Source organism: Tamandua tetradactyla, chromosome 18 (genome assembly GCF_023851605.1).
Source record: "Tamandua tetradactyla isolate mTamTet1 chromosome 18, mTamTet1.pri, whole genome shotgun sequence".
Taxonomy (NCBI): Eukaryota; Metazoa; Chordata; class Mammalia; order Pilosa; family Myrmecophagidae; genus Tamandua; species Tamandua tetradactyla.
This window is the reverse complement of record NC_135344.1, coordinates 63617204-63633703: the sequence shown is the minus strand read 5'-3', so window position 1 is coordinate 63633703 and position 16500 is coordinate 63617204. Positions and strand designations below refer to the sequence as shown.

General features: G+C 39.8%; 1 protein-coding gene across 4 annotated transcripts in view; it reads left to right on the top strand.

Annotated features, from left to right (window-relative positions):
- Positions 1-16500, top strand: part of ENOSF1 (enolase superfamily member 1) — a 77033-nt gene that overhangs the window by 54426 nt on the left and 6107 nt on the right. For 3 of the 4 annotated variants that reach the window (XM_077135856.1, XM_077135855.1, XM_077135858.1), the window contains one exon: positions 8315-8396. The exons of the other annotated variant lie outside the window; for it this stretch is intronic. In XM_077135856.1, coding sequence (XP_076991971.1) covers positions 8315-8396 — 82 coding nt within the window. The remainder of the gene's footprint in view (positions 1-8314; positions 8397-16500) is intronic. 4 annotated transcript variants of the gene reach the window in all.

Below are 16500 nucleotides of genomic sequence, written 5' to 3'. Positions count from 1 at the left end.
TATCTTTGGTTGTACAATCAGCAGTACTCCCAATTTTAGACTATTTTAATTGGTCCATAATGAAAAGAACCAGCAAACATATCACCAACTATCAAATCAAAACCACCCCTTATCACTTGTCTCCCCACCCCTGCCATAGTTAGTTGCCCCTGGTAGTGCTGTAGTACTGTTGATATCTTCCTGTTAACTATTGGCCATGTTATATATTTTTAATATTCCCTCTAGGTCCTTCTACTATTGACTCTTTGTCCACTATCAAACCATTGAAGTAGTGTATGTGAGACCTTATTTATAATCATAAATTTAATCAGTGGGATACATGGCACTATACAGCTCTTTTCAGTAATTTTCACCTTCAAAATGTCATTGTTACTTATAAACCTGCTAATTGGTTACCATCACTTCTGTCCATTCCCTTGAATTTAGATTCAGCCTCTTTGAGTAGCCTTTCTTCCATCTCTAGGTTTTATATATATTCTATAGTGTATCCTCTGAGATTATCTACCAAGTCATAAGAGCAAAATCATACAGTATCTGTCCTTTTGAGTCTGCTTATTTCACTCAGCATTTTGTCCTTAAGGTTCATCTAAGTTGTAATGTTTTGGGACACAATTTCATCTTATTGCTGCATAATACCCCATCATAAGTATATACTACATTTTGTTTATCTACTTGTCTGTTGATGGGCACGTGGATTGTTTCCATCTTTTTGCAATTGTTAATAGTGTCACTATGAACATCAATGTGCAAATGTCTGTTTGTGTCACTGCCCTCAACTCTTCTGGGTATATACCAAGTGTTGGTATTGCTGGGCCATAGGGCAACTCAATATTTAGTTTTCTGAGGAATTGCCAAACCGTCTTCCACAGCAGCTGCACCGTTATACATTTCCACTAACAGTGAATAAGTGTTCCTATTTCTCCACATCCTCTCTAACATTTGTATTTATCTTTTTAACAGCAGCCATTCTTACAGGTGTGAGGTGATATCTCATTGTCTTAATTTGCATTTCTGTAAGTTAATGAAAATGAGCATCTCTTCATGTGCTTTTTAGCTATCTGTATTTGCTCTGCAGAAAAATGTCTATTCATAACCTCTGCCCATTTTATAATTGGTTTGGTTCTTTTATTGTTGAACTACATAATTTATTTATGTACACAGGATATCAAGCCTTTATCAGATATATGATTTCCAAATATATTTCTCCCATTGAGTTAGCTGCTGCTTCACCATTTTAAACAAATTCCTTTGAGACACAAAAGCTCTTTAAGGAGTTCCCATTTATCAATTTTTTCCTTCACTACTTGTGTTTTAGGTGTAAAGTTTCAAAAGCTACCTCTATTACTAGATGTTGAAGATGTTTCTCTGCATTTTCTTCTAGAAGTTGTAAGGTACTGGCTCTTATACTTAGGTCTTTAATCCATTTTGAATTAATTTTTTTATAGGGTGTAATATCCAATTCTCCACTGCCCATTTATCCTAGTTTAGTGGATGTGGGGGCCTTATCAAAGATCAATTGTCCATACATTCGATGGTCTGTCTCTGCATTCTCAGTTCTATTCCATTGGTTGATACTTCTATCTTTGTGCCAGTGCCATGTTGTTTTGACCACTGAGGCTTTATAGGAAGTTTAAAAGTCAGGAAGTGATAGTCCTCCCATTTAGCTCTTTTTCTTTCTTTCTTTTTTTTTTTTTTTAAAGGATTTCTGTAGCTATTCGGATCTCTTTCCCTTCTAAATAAATTTGATAACCAACTTTTTTCCATGTCTTCAAAGTAAGCTGTTGGGATTTTAATTGGTATTGCATTATCTGTAGATCAGTTTGGGTAGAATTGTCATCTTAACAACATTTGACCTTCCTATCTATGAGCACTGAATGTCTTTCCATCTATTTAGATCATTCTAAAATTTCTTTTAGCAATTTTTTGTAATTTGCTGTGTACAAGTCCTTGACATCCCTCGTTAAGGCATATTCCTAGACCGGATTCTTTTGGTCGCTATTTTGTATGGAATTCTTTCCTTGTCTCCTTTGTTAGGTCACTGCTTGTATATAGAAATATTACTGATTTTTGTACATTAATCTTATATCCCACCACTTTCCTGAATTTGTTTTTTAGGTGAAGTAGCTTTGGTCTAGATTTCTCAGGGTTTTCTAAATATAGGATCATATCATCTGCAAATAATGAAAGCTTTGCTTCTTCCTTTCCTATTCAGATATCTTTTTATTTCTTTCTCCTGTCTGACTGCTCCAGCTAGGGCTTCTAGCATAATGTTGTGTAACAGTGGTGACAATGGGCATCCTTGTCTTGTTGCCAATCTTAGGGGAGATGCTTTCAATCTCTCACTGTTAAGTATGATGCTGGCTGTGGGTTTTTCGTCTATGCCTTTTATCACATTGAGAAAGTTTCCTTCAATTCCTAACTTTTGAAATGTTTTTATTAGGAAAGGATGCTGGATTCTGTCAAATGCTTTTTTTAAGCATCAATCAATATTATCGTTTGATTTTTCCCTTTTGATTTGTTAATGTGCTGTTTTCTGTTAATTTTTCTTGTGCTGAACCACCCTTGCATTTCAGGTATAAACCTCACTTGGTCATGATGTATAGTTCTTTTAATGTGTCACTGGATTTGATTTGCTAGTATTTTGTTAAGGATTTTTACATCTATAGTTGTTTAGGAAGATTGATCTGAGGTTTTCCTTTCTTGCAGCATCTTTATCCAGTTTTGGTATTAGAATGATGTTAGCTTCATAAAATGAGTTAGGTAGCTGTTTTAGTTTGTAAAAGCTGTCAGAATGCAATATACCAGAAACGGAATGCTTTATAAAAGGGGAATTTATTAAGTTGCAAGTTTACAGCTCTAAGACCATGAAAATGTCCAAACTAAGGCATCCAGGGAAAAATACCTTGATTCAAGAAAGGCTGATGGGGTCCAGAACACCTTTAATAGCTAGAAAGGGACATGGCAACATCTGCGAGCTTTCTCTCCCAGCTTCTTCAAGGGCTTCCCTGGGGGTGTCCTCTTTCATCTCCAAAGGTCTCTGGCTGTGTGGGCTCTCCCGCTCTAAAACTTTTTCCAAAATGGTTTCTTCTTAAAGGACTCCAGTAAGCAACCCCACCTTAAATGGATGGAGATATATCTCCATGGAATCCATCTGATCAAAATTTACCATCCAGTTAGGTGGGTCACATCTCCACGAAAGTAATAAAAAAGATACACCCAGCATTATTGAATGAAGATTAATGAATTTGGCTTTTCTGGGATACACAAAATTCAAATTAGCACAGTATCATCCTTTTTTCCTCAACTTTTTGGAAGTGTTTGAGCAGGATTGATGTTAGTTCATTTTGGAGTGTTTGATAAAATTCACCTGTGAAACCATCTGGTCCTAGGCTTTTCTTTCTGGGAAGATTTTTGATGACTGACTGAATCTCTTTACTTGTAACTGGTTTGTTGAGATCTATTTCTTCAGGTCAGTATAGGTAATTCATGTGTTTGAGGAATGTGTCCTCTAAATTGTCTAATTTGTTGGCATAAAGTTGTTCATAATATTCTGATTTTTTAAATTTCTTCATGATCTGTGGTAACAACCCCCCTCTCATTTCTGATTTTTTTTGGTGTCTTCTCTTGTTAGTCTAGCTAGGGGTCCATCAATTTTATTGATTTTCTTAAAGAACCAACTTCTGGTTTTGTTGATTCTGTTGTGTTACTGGTCTCTGGTTTTATTCCTGCTTTAATCTTTGTTGTTTCTCTTTTATTTGCTTTGGGGTTAGTTTGCTGTTCTTTCTCTAAATTCTCTAAGTGAGCAGTTGAATCCTCAATTTGCTCATTCTTGATTGTTAATATAGGCATTTAGTGCAGTAACTATCCCTCTCAGCACTGCCTTTGCTGCATCCCATAAGTTTTGATATGTTGTATTCATTTGTCTCCAGATATTTACTGATTTATCTAGCAATTCCTTTCTTGACCTTCTGATTTTTTAATAGTATGTTGTTCAATCTCCATATATTTGTGAAAGCGCTGGTTCTTTGGTGATTATTTCCAGCTTCATTCAATTGGAGTCAAAGAAAGTGCTTTGGATTTCAACCTTATTAAATTTATAAAGATTCAGTTTGTGTCCCAGCATAGGCTCTATCGTGGAGAACATTCCACATGCACTAGAAAAGAATGTATATCCTGGTATTTTGGGGTGTAATGATTTTATGTGTGTCTATTAGGTCTAACTCATTTATCCCACTGTTTAATTTCTCTGTTTCCTTGTTGGTCTCTTGTCTGGTTGTTCTATCTATAGTGGAGAGTCATGTATTAAAGTCTCCCACTACTACTGTTGAACACAGCTATAGCTTCCTTCATTTTTGCCATTGTTTTCTTCATGTATCTTGGAGCTCCTTGATTGGGAGCATATTTAAGATTATTTCCGTTTGTTGAATTGTCCCTTTTATTAATATGTAGTGTCCCTCTGTCTCTTATGATGTCTTTATATCTAGTCTATTTTATCTGAAATTAGTATAGCTTCTTCTGTTTTCTTTTTGTTACAGTTTGCAAAGATCTTTCTCCATCCTTTCACTTTGTCTATTTGTGTCCTTGAGTCTAAAATGTGTCTCTTATAAACACCTTGTAGATGGATTGTTTTCTAATCCATTCTGCTAGTCTGTATCTTATATTCATGAGTTTAGTCCATTCACATTCAAAATAATCACTGTAAAAGCAGTTCTTGACTATTATTTTATCCTTTAGTTTTTGTCAGATCTATATATTCTTTTCCATCTCTCTTTTTATCCTTTAAATTACCGTTACTCTTATTCTTCAGTTCTGTGGTCTCCTCCAACTTCCTTCTATCTTTTTTTTTTTTTTTCCAGGTGATAGGACTCCCTTTAGTATTTATTGTAGGGCAGCTTTCTGTTGACTAGTTCTCTCAATCTTTGTCTTTGAAGATTTTAATCTCAGTTTTGAAGGATAACTTGGCTAGATAAAGAATTCTTGGCTGAAAGTCTTTCTCGCACAGGATCTTAAATGTACCGTACCACTGCCTTCTTGCTTCCATGGTGCCTGTCTGAAGTCAGGATTTATGTGTTTTCCCTTGTATGTAGTAGATTCCTTTTCTCATGCTGCTTTCAGGACTTTGTTTCTTTTCAGCCTTTGACAGTTTGATTGGTATGTATCTTGGATGAGTCATATTTGGATATACCCTGTTTGGGGTTTATTGGACCTCTTTGTGTGTTTGTCTTTTATACGGTTTGGGAAGTTTTCCACAATTTTATCTTCAGCTAACTTTCCCAGCCCTTTACTGTTCTCCTCCTGGGACACCAATGATTCTTTGTGTGCCTCTTGTCTATCATTTACCTAAGATTCATTCCATTTTTTCCATTTCTTGCCATTTGTTCTTTTGTGTGCTCTAGTTCAACTGTTCTGTCTTCTAGCTCACTTATTCTTCCTTCTACTTCTTCACATTTGTTATCTTGTATCTCTAATAAATTTCTAATTTGGCCTACTGAATCTTTCAGTCCTGTAAGATCTGTTATTCTTCTAGTTAATCTTTTGAATTTTTATGCTGTTCTAATGTCTTCTGATAGCCTTTATTTTTAAAAAATAATAGCTATTTTATATAGCTATTAAATAATCGTTCCATATTGTATTCCCTCTGGAGTTTTGACTTGGTCATTTTTTGCCATTTCTTCTTGGATCTTCATTTCTTATGATTTTTTTTTATTGTGTTTGAGGCATTTGATTGTCTTAATATGGTTATTTTGCAAGTTGGTTTCCTTCTCCTGTCTACATTTATACATTTACTTGGTTTTGTGTTGAAGATTTCCTCTTGCACTTGGTTTGTCAGTTATTCCCTGCCAAATGTCCAGATCTTACGTAAGTGATACATTAACTTGATGTTCTGTTAGAAACTATGCCAGGGTGCATGGGTACTTCATGGTAGAATGGCTGTCTGCCACATGGGAGAACTGGGCTTGACTCCTACTCCATGCACCCCCCCCCCCCAAAAAAGGATTCTACTAACTAAATAAACTAAAAATTTAATGAAAATATGAAAAACCTACAACAAAACACACCTCAACTGTAAGAAGGAGACAACCCAAGAGATATTGGGAGTAAATTTGGACTATGGCCCACCAACGAGAGAGAGAAAAAATAAATGAAATAGAATAATAAAAAATACTCAAAAATATAAGCTATATATAAAAATAAATTAAACAATTATACTACTAATAAAAAGTAATTGTTTAAAAAGGAAAAAGAAAAAAAATTAGGGGGGAAAAAAAACCTAGGCAGATAGGGAGTTATGTAGCTTGTACTTACTGCTTCTTGTCAACAGATGGCACTCCTGAGATTCCTCCCACCTCAGGCTCACCCTTCCTGGACTGCAGTGGCTGGGACACTGCCCTGCATTGATGCTCCTGACCCTCCCCCACCAAGGCTGAATAGCCAGCCCTAGCCCTCAGGACTGGGGAGTTGACCAATGCCCGAGGGAGTAGCTGACCTTTAGTGCTCAGTGTGTCTGCCAAACACCACCCCTGTGGGGCCGGGTATTCCTGACACTTAGCCAGGTGATGGTGCCCCATGCTCAGAGGCCAGGTCCCCAGTGGTGGATGGTCAGGTCTGCCTCCAGATTCCTTGTGGACTTTGGTGACTATGGATCCATGCAGGGAAGTTTTCCCAGCCAGCAGCTGGGGCAGGATGGAGAGGGAAGAAGAGTTCCCTCCGATCATACCACCCCTCATGCCGTAGCCCACACCCATTGGGGATCACAGTCAGTTGACCCACCCTGCTCTCCCTGTTCCAGTTCTCCCTGTCTACCACTCTCCTCCCCCAAATACCCAAGAGAACTGTTTTTTACTCATATCCCAGGACTGCAGTCCCAACCATTTTCTTCCTTCCCCTATCTTGTTCCATGGGGCAGGAGTGATCTCAAGTCACTGTCATCATCTCCCTGGAAGACCCTCTCTCTTCCTGAAATTTAATGTGGTGTCACAGAGATCACTCAAAGCATGTAGTACAAGCATTAAAACATGGGTGGGTGAGAGGCTGTTTTATATTATGTATAACCTGGTATTCAGAGATAAGGATGAAGCTTATCATGTCCCGGTTAAGGAAGACAGTTGATATTTTAGAACCACACCTACACTTTGAGATCAAAGGAAGAAAGGTTTATTTTGCCCAGAACCTAAATTTTCTATAGCACATAATCTAACTCAACCTGTCTGGATAGTTCATTTGAACAACTGAAACACAGGAAGCCCAGAATAAGAACGAGGGCCTTTAATCCTATATACCTTAATAAAATGCCTAGATATATCTTAGAATATATTAAACAGATAATTAAAAAGTATTGGCAAAGTCCCTTGAAGGACAGGAGAAAAAATATGAAACTATTAAACTTTACCATCAGGAAATCCCCTGATACTGCGTCATACATTAGGGACACCCAAATCAATAGGCCAACCCTTGATCTTGACGATTACTCTTGTGAAGCTTATGTAGGTTGTGGAGAAGCTTAACCTACCTATAGGTATGTCTAAAAGTTCCTTCTGGGGCAGGCCACGGTGGCTCAGCAGACAAGAATGCTTGCCTGCCATGCCAGAGGACCCGGGTTCGATTCCCAGTGCCTGCCGACGTAAAAAAAAAAAAAAAAAAAAAAAAGCTTCAGCCTGTTAAACAGGGACACACCAAATCCAGGATGGCAAAATTTGTCAGGGCATATACTAAGCTTCAATTACAATTGTAATAATTTCTTTCTTAATTAACCTGGAGAGTGGAACTGTGTTGCTTTTTAGTCTGCCTAAAGTAGTTTAGATTAGAAATAAGGAGACCTGGGCTTGAGTCCTGAAGCGGTCATTAGTGATAAGATCACATGGGTCTGAACCTCAGTTGTTCACAGGACTGAACAACCTTTCCGGCCCAATTACTATTCTCTGACCCTATAATGGAAAATGAAACATTCCTAGGCTAGTCTGCTGTTGCCTCTCCTCATTCTAGTTCTTGCTTTCAGGATGAAATTGGGGGTAGTAGTGGGGGGTCCCAACCAACCTTGAAAAGTGCTCCCAGCCCAAGAGACAAGTCATCTTCCTACTGGGTCCCTGGTGCCTCGGCCGGCCTCTAAGTGGATGCAAGTGCCTCAGGCCTGTTTTGGCTGATAAGAGAATCCACTGCCCAGGGATGCTGCCATACAAGTGAAGCAGGCAACACATGCTGGCATACCCCAACTCCTTGGCTTTGTGATTCTGTCCATGTAGAATGCCTGTCCTTTAGTCCTCCATGGTTCCCTAAGTGCTGTTTCAATTTCAGACCTCTGATCCTCTACTCCTAGGATGTGTGAATATGTTGAGCACCTCCATGAGCATTTCAAGTATCCTGTGATCATCAAGAAGGCTTCTTACATGCCTCCAATGGTAAGCTGGGAGCATACAGGGAGCATCGTCAGCTATTTCTGTACATGTTCCAGTGAACTAATACCAGGAAGCCAGAGCTTTGACTCCTTCAGGGTTTATTTTCCGTATCTAGAAACAAACGGTTCTTTATTCAATATCAAACTCCTACAGTCTGAGGGTCATGGCTTAGAAGTTAGATTTCCCCTGATAATGCATTTCTAATGCCAGCTTTCCCTCACTGTGAGGAAAAGTAAGGACTTAAAATGTGCAGTATTTGTGCAGACACCACACCCACACACCCACCCATGCCCACCCACCGCCCCCCTGGTTCTTGCTGCAGACTGGGAGAGACAGGGAGGCTCCCCACAGAAAAGTGGGAGATGCAGCACAGTTCTGATCCAACCTATTGGCCACCAAAGTTTATTTTCTGGGACCCACAGCCTAGGTTCTTTCCAGGCAAGAGGACTGGGGTGACCACAGCGCCACTGTTCCCATAAACACAGAAACTGTGGTTGTGGTAAGAGAGCAAATCCACCACAACTTCGTGCATGCTCCCCCACCTTCAAGGCCGGTGGCTTCTGACCAGTTCTTGCCTGGCTGATGACTGCGGAATGGATGAGACAGAGAAGTCCTCTTCCTGGGATCAGAGCATTGTGCAGCATAGCTCCGATTCAGCTGTTAGGTGGTGAAGTTAGCCCACTGAGTCCCACAGCCTTGATCCTTTCCAGGGAGAGCTCAGGGCACTAGCAACACCATTGTCTCCACACACAAAGAGATTGTAGTGAGTGACTCAACTCTGCTATGACTCCTGATGTGCACGCCCCATGCTCAAGGTTAACAGCTTCTGATCAACCCAGATCCTCCCCAGTTGGCTGCTGTGGACTGGGAGAGTCAGAACATCCACCTGGAAACAAATGAAGACGTGGCACAGTTCTGATCCAACTGTTGATGAAATTGGACTGCAGGATCCCGAATCCTTGGTCCTTTCTGGACAGGTACCCACAGGACCACCATCAATTCCACCTATTTCAGAAGCACAGAGGAAGGAGGGCTAAAAAAATAACCTCAGTAGAGCCATGCTGAAAAGTACTATTTATTGGGAAAGAGCAGTCTTAGGAAGCCGTATTCCTGACCCCAGAGCCCTGAGGAACTGGTCTCCGCAAACTGCAGCGGGACCCTGGCCATTTTGGATAGGAACCAAGGGCCAAAGAAGACCTTTAACACAGACCCATCAACAAAAACAATTTTTGATGAGACTGAAACCAACTTTCAAAATAACATTATGGAGAAGATGGCGGCTTAGTAAGGCGTGCGGGTCTTAGTTCCTCCTCCAGAACAACTAATAAAGAACTAGAAAGAGTACAGAACACCTCCCGGAGCCACGACAGAGACCAGACACACAGTGTACCCCATTCTGGACCAGCTAAGAGACTCCGCTGTGGTGAGGTCCCCGAGAGGTGCGCGCTTCCCCAGGCTGCGGCGGCTGGCGCCCCTCCCTCCCTCCTTCCCGGGCCGGCTGGGAGCTTCGAATCAGCAGTTCCCCAAGCCTCTACAGTCGGCGCCCCTCCCCCACGCATGGCTTCCCAGGCCAGATGGGAGCCTCGGAACGGCGGTTCCACAAGCCGCAGTGGCCAGCGACCGGAGCCCCTTCCACACACGCGGCTTCCCGGGCTGGCTGGGAGCCTCGGATCAGGGTTCCCCAAGCCGCAGCGGCCCTCCCACACACGGCTTCCCGGGCCGGCTGGGAGCCTTGGATCGGCAGTCTGCCAAGCCACGGCGGCCAGCGCCACTCCCCCACAGGCGACTTCCGGGAGGGAAAGGAAAGAGTCTCCAACAGTACTAGAGACTGAGCCCAACCAAACACCAATAGTGGCATTAATGAACAACTTCTGACTACTAAAAATAGGGCCTCAGCTCAGGCAAAACTGATCAAGGCAGAAGTCGCCGATTGGGCTAACTGAAAAAGAGGAAAGGGGGCCAAACAGAGCCTTCTGCGGCTGTTTCTACTGAGGCTTCGTTGCCTCTGGGCTCAGCGCTGGGATTACACAGGTTGCCACTGCCCCAAACGCAGAAACAGGCTGCTTTCAGGGCTCTCTACCACCTGAACCTTCCCCGCAGGAGGGGTGAAACATATCTCAGGTGGAATCCCTCTCTCAAGGAATTCAGATCCCAGGACTTCGCAATTTGAAGCCATTAAAACCACCCTACAACCTTTCCTCTATCTCCACCACGCACACAACAGGGAGAGCCTTCCAAAGTAAAAGGAGCCACAACATCTTTTGCTGGTGGGACCCACAGACAGACAAGCGCCACATACTGGGCAGGATAACAAAAACAGAGCCCAGAGACTTCACAGGAAAGTCTTTCAACCTGCTGGGTCTCACACTCAGGGAAATCTGATTAAATGTCCAGACACTAGCAAAAAATAACAAATCACACCAGGAAAATTGAAGATATGGCCCAGTCAAAGGAACAAACCAATAGCTCAAATGAGATACAGGAGCTGAGACAACTAATTCTGAATATACGAACAGAAATGGAAAACCTCTTCAAAAACCAAATCAATAAATTGAGGGAGGACATGAAGAAGGCATGGGATGAACAAAAAGAGGAAATGGAAAGTCTGAAAAAACAAATCACAAAACTTATGAGAATGAAAGATACAGTAGAAGAGATGAAAAAAACAATGGAAACCTACAATGGTAGATTTCAAGAGACAGAGGTTAGAATTAGTGAACTGGAGGATGGAACATCTGAAATCCAAAAACAAACAGAAACTATAGGGAAAAGAATGGAAAAATTTGAGCAGGGGCACAGGGAATTGAATGATAATATGAAGGGCACAAATATACGTGTTGTGGGGGTCCCGGAAGGAGAAGAGAAGGGAAAAGGAGGAGAAAAACTAATGGAAGAAATTATCACTGAAAATTTCCCAACTCTTATGAAAGACCTAAAATTACAGATCCAAGAAGTGCAGCACACCCCAAAGAGAACAGATCCAAATAGGCGTTCTCCAAGACACTTACTAGTTAGAATGTCAGAGGTCAAAGAGAAAGAGAGGATCTTGAAAGCAGCAAGAGAAAAACAATCCATCACATACAAGGGAAACCCAATAAGACTATGTGTAGATTTCTCAGCAGAAACCATGGAAGCTAGAAGACAGTGGGATGATATATTTAAATTACTAAAAGAGAAAAACTGCCAACCAAGACTTCTATTTCCAGCAAAATTGTCCTTCAAAAATGAGGGAGAAATTAAAACATTTTCAGACAAAAAGTCACTGAGAGAATTTGTGACCAAGAGACCAGCTCTGCAAGAAATACTAAAGGGAGCACTAGAGTCAGATACGAAAAGACAGAAGAGAGAGGTATGGAGAAGAGTGTAGAAAGAAGGAAAATTGATATGATATATATAATACAAAAGGCAAAATGGTAGAGGAAAGTACTACCCAAACAGTAATAACACTAAATGTTAATAGACTGAATTCCCCAATCAAAAGACATAGACTGGCAGAATGGATTAAAAAACAGGATCCTTCTATATGCTGTCTACAGGAAACACATCTTAGACCCAAAGATAAACATAGGTTGAAAGTGAAAGGTTGGGAAAAGATATTTCATGCAAATAACAACCAGAAAAGAGCAGGAGTAGCTATACTAATATCCAACAAATTAGACCTCAAATGTAAAACAGTTAAGAGAGACAAAGAAGGACACTATCTACTAATAAAAGGAACAATTAAACAAGAAGACATAACAATCAAATATTACGCACCGAATCAGAATGCCCCAAAATACGTGAGGAATACACTGCAATCACTGAAAAGGGAAACAGACACATATACCATAATAGTTGGAGACTTCAATTCGCCACTCTCATCAATGGACAGAACATCTAGACAGAGGATCAATAAAGAAACAGAGAATTTGAATATTACAATAAATGAGCTAGACTTAACAGGCATTTATAGGACATTACACCCCACAACAGTAGGATACACCTTTTTCTCAACTGCTCATGGATCATTCTCAAAGATAGACCATATGCTGGGTCACAAAGCAAGTCTCAACAAATTTAAAAAGACTGAAATCATACACAACGCTTTCTCAGATCATAAAGGAATGATGTTGGAAATCAATAATAGGCAGAGTGCCAGAAAATTCACAAATACGTGGAGGCTCAACAACACACTCTTAAACAACGAGTGGGTCAAGGAAGAAATTACAAGAGAAATTAGTAAATATCTCGAGGCGAATGAAAATGAAAACACAACATTTCAAAACCTATGGAACGCAGCAAAGGCAGTGCTAAGAGGGAAATTTATTGCCCTAAAATGCCTATATCAGAAGAGAAGAAAAGGCAAAAATTCAGGAATTAACTGTCCACTTGGAAGAACTGGAGAAAGAACAGCAAACTAATCCCAAAGCAAGCAAAAGGAAAGAAATAACAAAGATTAGAGCAAAAATAAATGAAATTGAGAACATGAAAACAATAGAGAAAATCAATAAGACCAGAAGTTGGTTCTATGAGAAAATCAATAAGATTGATGGGCCCTTAGCAAGGCTGGCAAAACGAAGAAGAGAGAGGACGCAAATAAATAAGATCAGAAATGGAAGAGAAGACATAACCACTGACCTCACAGAAATAAAGGAGGTAATAACAGGATACTATGAACAACTTTACGCTAATAAATACAACAACATAGATGAAATGGACAAGTTCCTAGAAAGACATGAACAACCAACTTTGACTCAAGAAGAAATAGACAACCTCAACAAACCAATCACAAGTAAAGAAACTGAATCAGTCATTCAAAAGCTTCCCAAAAAGAAAAGTCCAGGACCAGACGGCTTCACATGTGAATTCTATCAAACATTCCAGAAAGAATTAGTACCAACTCTGCTCAAACTCTTCAAAAAAATCGAAGTGGAGGGAAAGCTACCTAATTCATTCCATGAAGCCAATATCACCCTCATACCAAAACCAGGCAAAGATATTACAAAAAAATAATTCATTAGAAAGACCAATCTCTCTAATGAATATAGATGCAAAAATCCTCAACAAAATTCTAGCAAATCAAATCCAGCAACACATTAAAAGAATTATACATCATGACCAAGTAGGATTCATCCCAGGTATGCAAGGATGGTTCAACATGAGAAAATCAATTAATGTAATACACCATATCAACAAATCAAAGCAGAAAAATCACATGATCATCTCAATTGATGCAGAGAAGGCATTTGACAAGATTCAGCATCCTTTCCTGTTGAAAACACTTCAAAAGATAGGAATACAAGGGAACTTCCTTAAAATGATAGAGGGAATATATGAAAAACCCACAGCTAATATCATCCTCAATGGGGAAAAATTGAAAACTTTCCCCCTAAGATCAGGAACAAGACAAGGATGTCCATTATCACCACTATTATTCAACATTGTGTTGGAAGTTCTAGCCAGAGCAATTAGACAAGAAAAAGAAATACAAGGCATCAAAATTGGAAAGGAAGAAGTAAAACTATCACTGCTTGTAGACGATATGATACTATACGTCGAAAACCCGGAAAAATCCACAACAAAACTACTAGAGCTAATAAGTGAGTACAGCAAAGTAGCAGGTTACAAGATCAACATTCAAAAATCTGTAGTGTTTCTATACACTAGCAATGAACAAGCTGAGGGGGAAATCAAGAAACGAATTCCATTTACAATTGCAACTAAAAGAATAAAATACTTAGGAATAAATTTAACTAAAGAGACAAAAGACCTATACAAAGAAAACTACAAAAAACTGTTAAAAGAAATCACAGAAGACCTAAATAGATGGAAGGGCATATCATGTTCATGGATTGGAAGACTAAATATAGTTAAGATGTCAATTCTACCTAAATTGATTTACAGATTCAATGCAATACCAATCAAAATCCCAACAACTTATTTTTCAGAAATAGAAAAACCAATAAGCAAATTTATCTGGAAGGGCAGGGTGCCCCGAATTGCTAAAAGTATCTTGAAAAAAAACCAAGCTGGAGGTCTCACGCTGCCTGACTTTAAGGCACATTATGAAGCCACAGTGGTCAAAACAGCATGGTATTGGCATAAAGATAGATATATCGACCAATGGAATCGAATAGAGTGCTCAGATATAGACCCTCTCATCTATGGACACTTGATCTTTGATAAGGCAGTCAAGCCAACTCACCTGGGACAGAACAGTCTCTTCAATAAATGGTGCCTAGAGAACTGGATATCCATATGCAAAAGAATGAAAGAGGACCCGTATCTCACACCCTATACAAAAGTTAACTCAAAATGGATCAAAGATCTAAGCATTAGGTCTAAGACCATAAAACAGTTAAGAGGAAAATGTAGGGAGATATCTTATGAATCTTACAATTGGAGGCGGTTTTATGGACCTTAAACCTAAAGCAAGAGCACTGAAGAAAGAAAGAAAGAAAGAAAGAAATGGGAGCTCCTCAAAATTAAACACTTTTGTGCATCAAAGAACTTCATCAAGAAAGTAGAAAGACAGCCTACACAATGGGAGACAATATTTGGAAATGACATATCAGATAAAGGTCTAGTATCCAGAATTTTTAAAGAGATTGTTCAACTCAACAACAAAAAGACAGCCAACCCAATTACAAAATGGGAAAAAGACTTGAACAGACACCTCTCAGAAGAGGAAATACAAATGGCCGAAAGGCACATGAAGAGATGCTCAATGTCCCTGGCCATTAGAGAAATGCAAATCAAAACCACAATGAGATATCATCTCACACCCACCAGAATGGCCATTATCAACAAAACAAAAAATGACAAGTGCTGGAGAGGATGCGGAGAAAGAGGCACACTTATCCACTGTTGGTGGGAATATCAAATGGTGCAACCACTGTGGAAGGCAGTTTGGCGGTTCCTCAAAAAACTGAATATAGAATTGCCATACGACCCAGCAATACCATTGCTAGGTATCTACTCAAAGGACTTAAGGGTAAAGACAGAAACAGACATTTGCACACCAATGTTTATAGCAGCATTATTTACAATTGCAAAGAGATGGAAACAGCCAAAATGTCCATCAACAGATGAGTGGCTAAACAAACTGTGGTATATACATACGATGGAATATTATGCAGCTTTAAGACAGAATAAACTTATGAAGCATGTAATAACATGGATGGACCTAGAGAACATTATGCTGAGTGAGACTAGCCAAAAACTAAAGGAAAAATACTGTATGGTCCCACTGATGTGAACTGACATTAGAGAATAAACTTGGAATATGTCATTGGTAACAGAGACCATCAGGAGTTAGAAATAGGGTAAGATAATGGGTAATTGGAGCTGAAGGGATACAGACTGTGCAACAGGACTAGATACAAAAACTCAAAAATGGACAGCACAGTACTACCTAATTGCAATGTAATTATGTTAGAACACTGAATGAAGCTGCATCTGAGCTATAGTTTTTGTTTGTTTGTTCTGTTTTTTATATATATATTTTTGTATTTTTTATTTTTAGTTTTCTCTATATTATCACTTTATTTTTTTCTGTTGTCTTGCTGTTTCTTTTTCTAAATCAATGCAAATGTACTAAGAAATGATGATCATACATCTATGTGATGATATTAAGAATTACTGATTGCATATGTAGAATGGAATGATTTCTAAATGTTGTGTTAGTTAATTTTTTTTTAAATTAATAATAAATAAATAAATAAATAACATTATGAATGAAGATAATCAGATGCCCTGATACCAGCATACGGCCATCTTCCCAGAAGTTGGTTGTAGGTCAAGATTAGCCTGCTCCAGTGAAAAGTTAGAGAAGGGACAGGAAGGCGACTGAGGCAGCGATTCAGGAGTATGGCTGACCTGGGAGGGCCTTCTGCACCACATGTGGCAGCCCTGTTCGCAAAGGACAAGGAACTGAGAGGAAGAAAGCTTGAGCCCAGCGCAGAGGCACGGTGCTATGAAGCCCGCAGGACGGCACAGATGGGGAACACAGGACTAGGAAGCCAGGCCGGTTCATTGGGCATGCCAACCTCACCAGTGCAACCTTGTGACTGGCGACCCACCCCACACCCCATGTACCTGATCCCTGTCACCTCTTCTCATTCCTTGC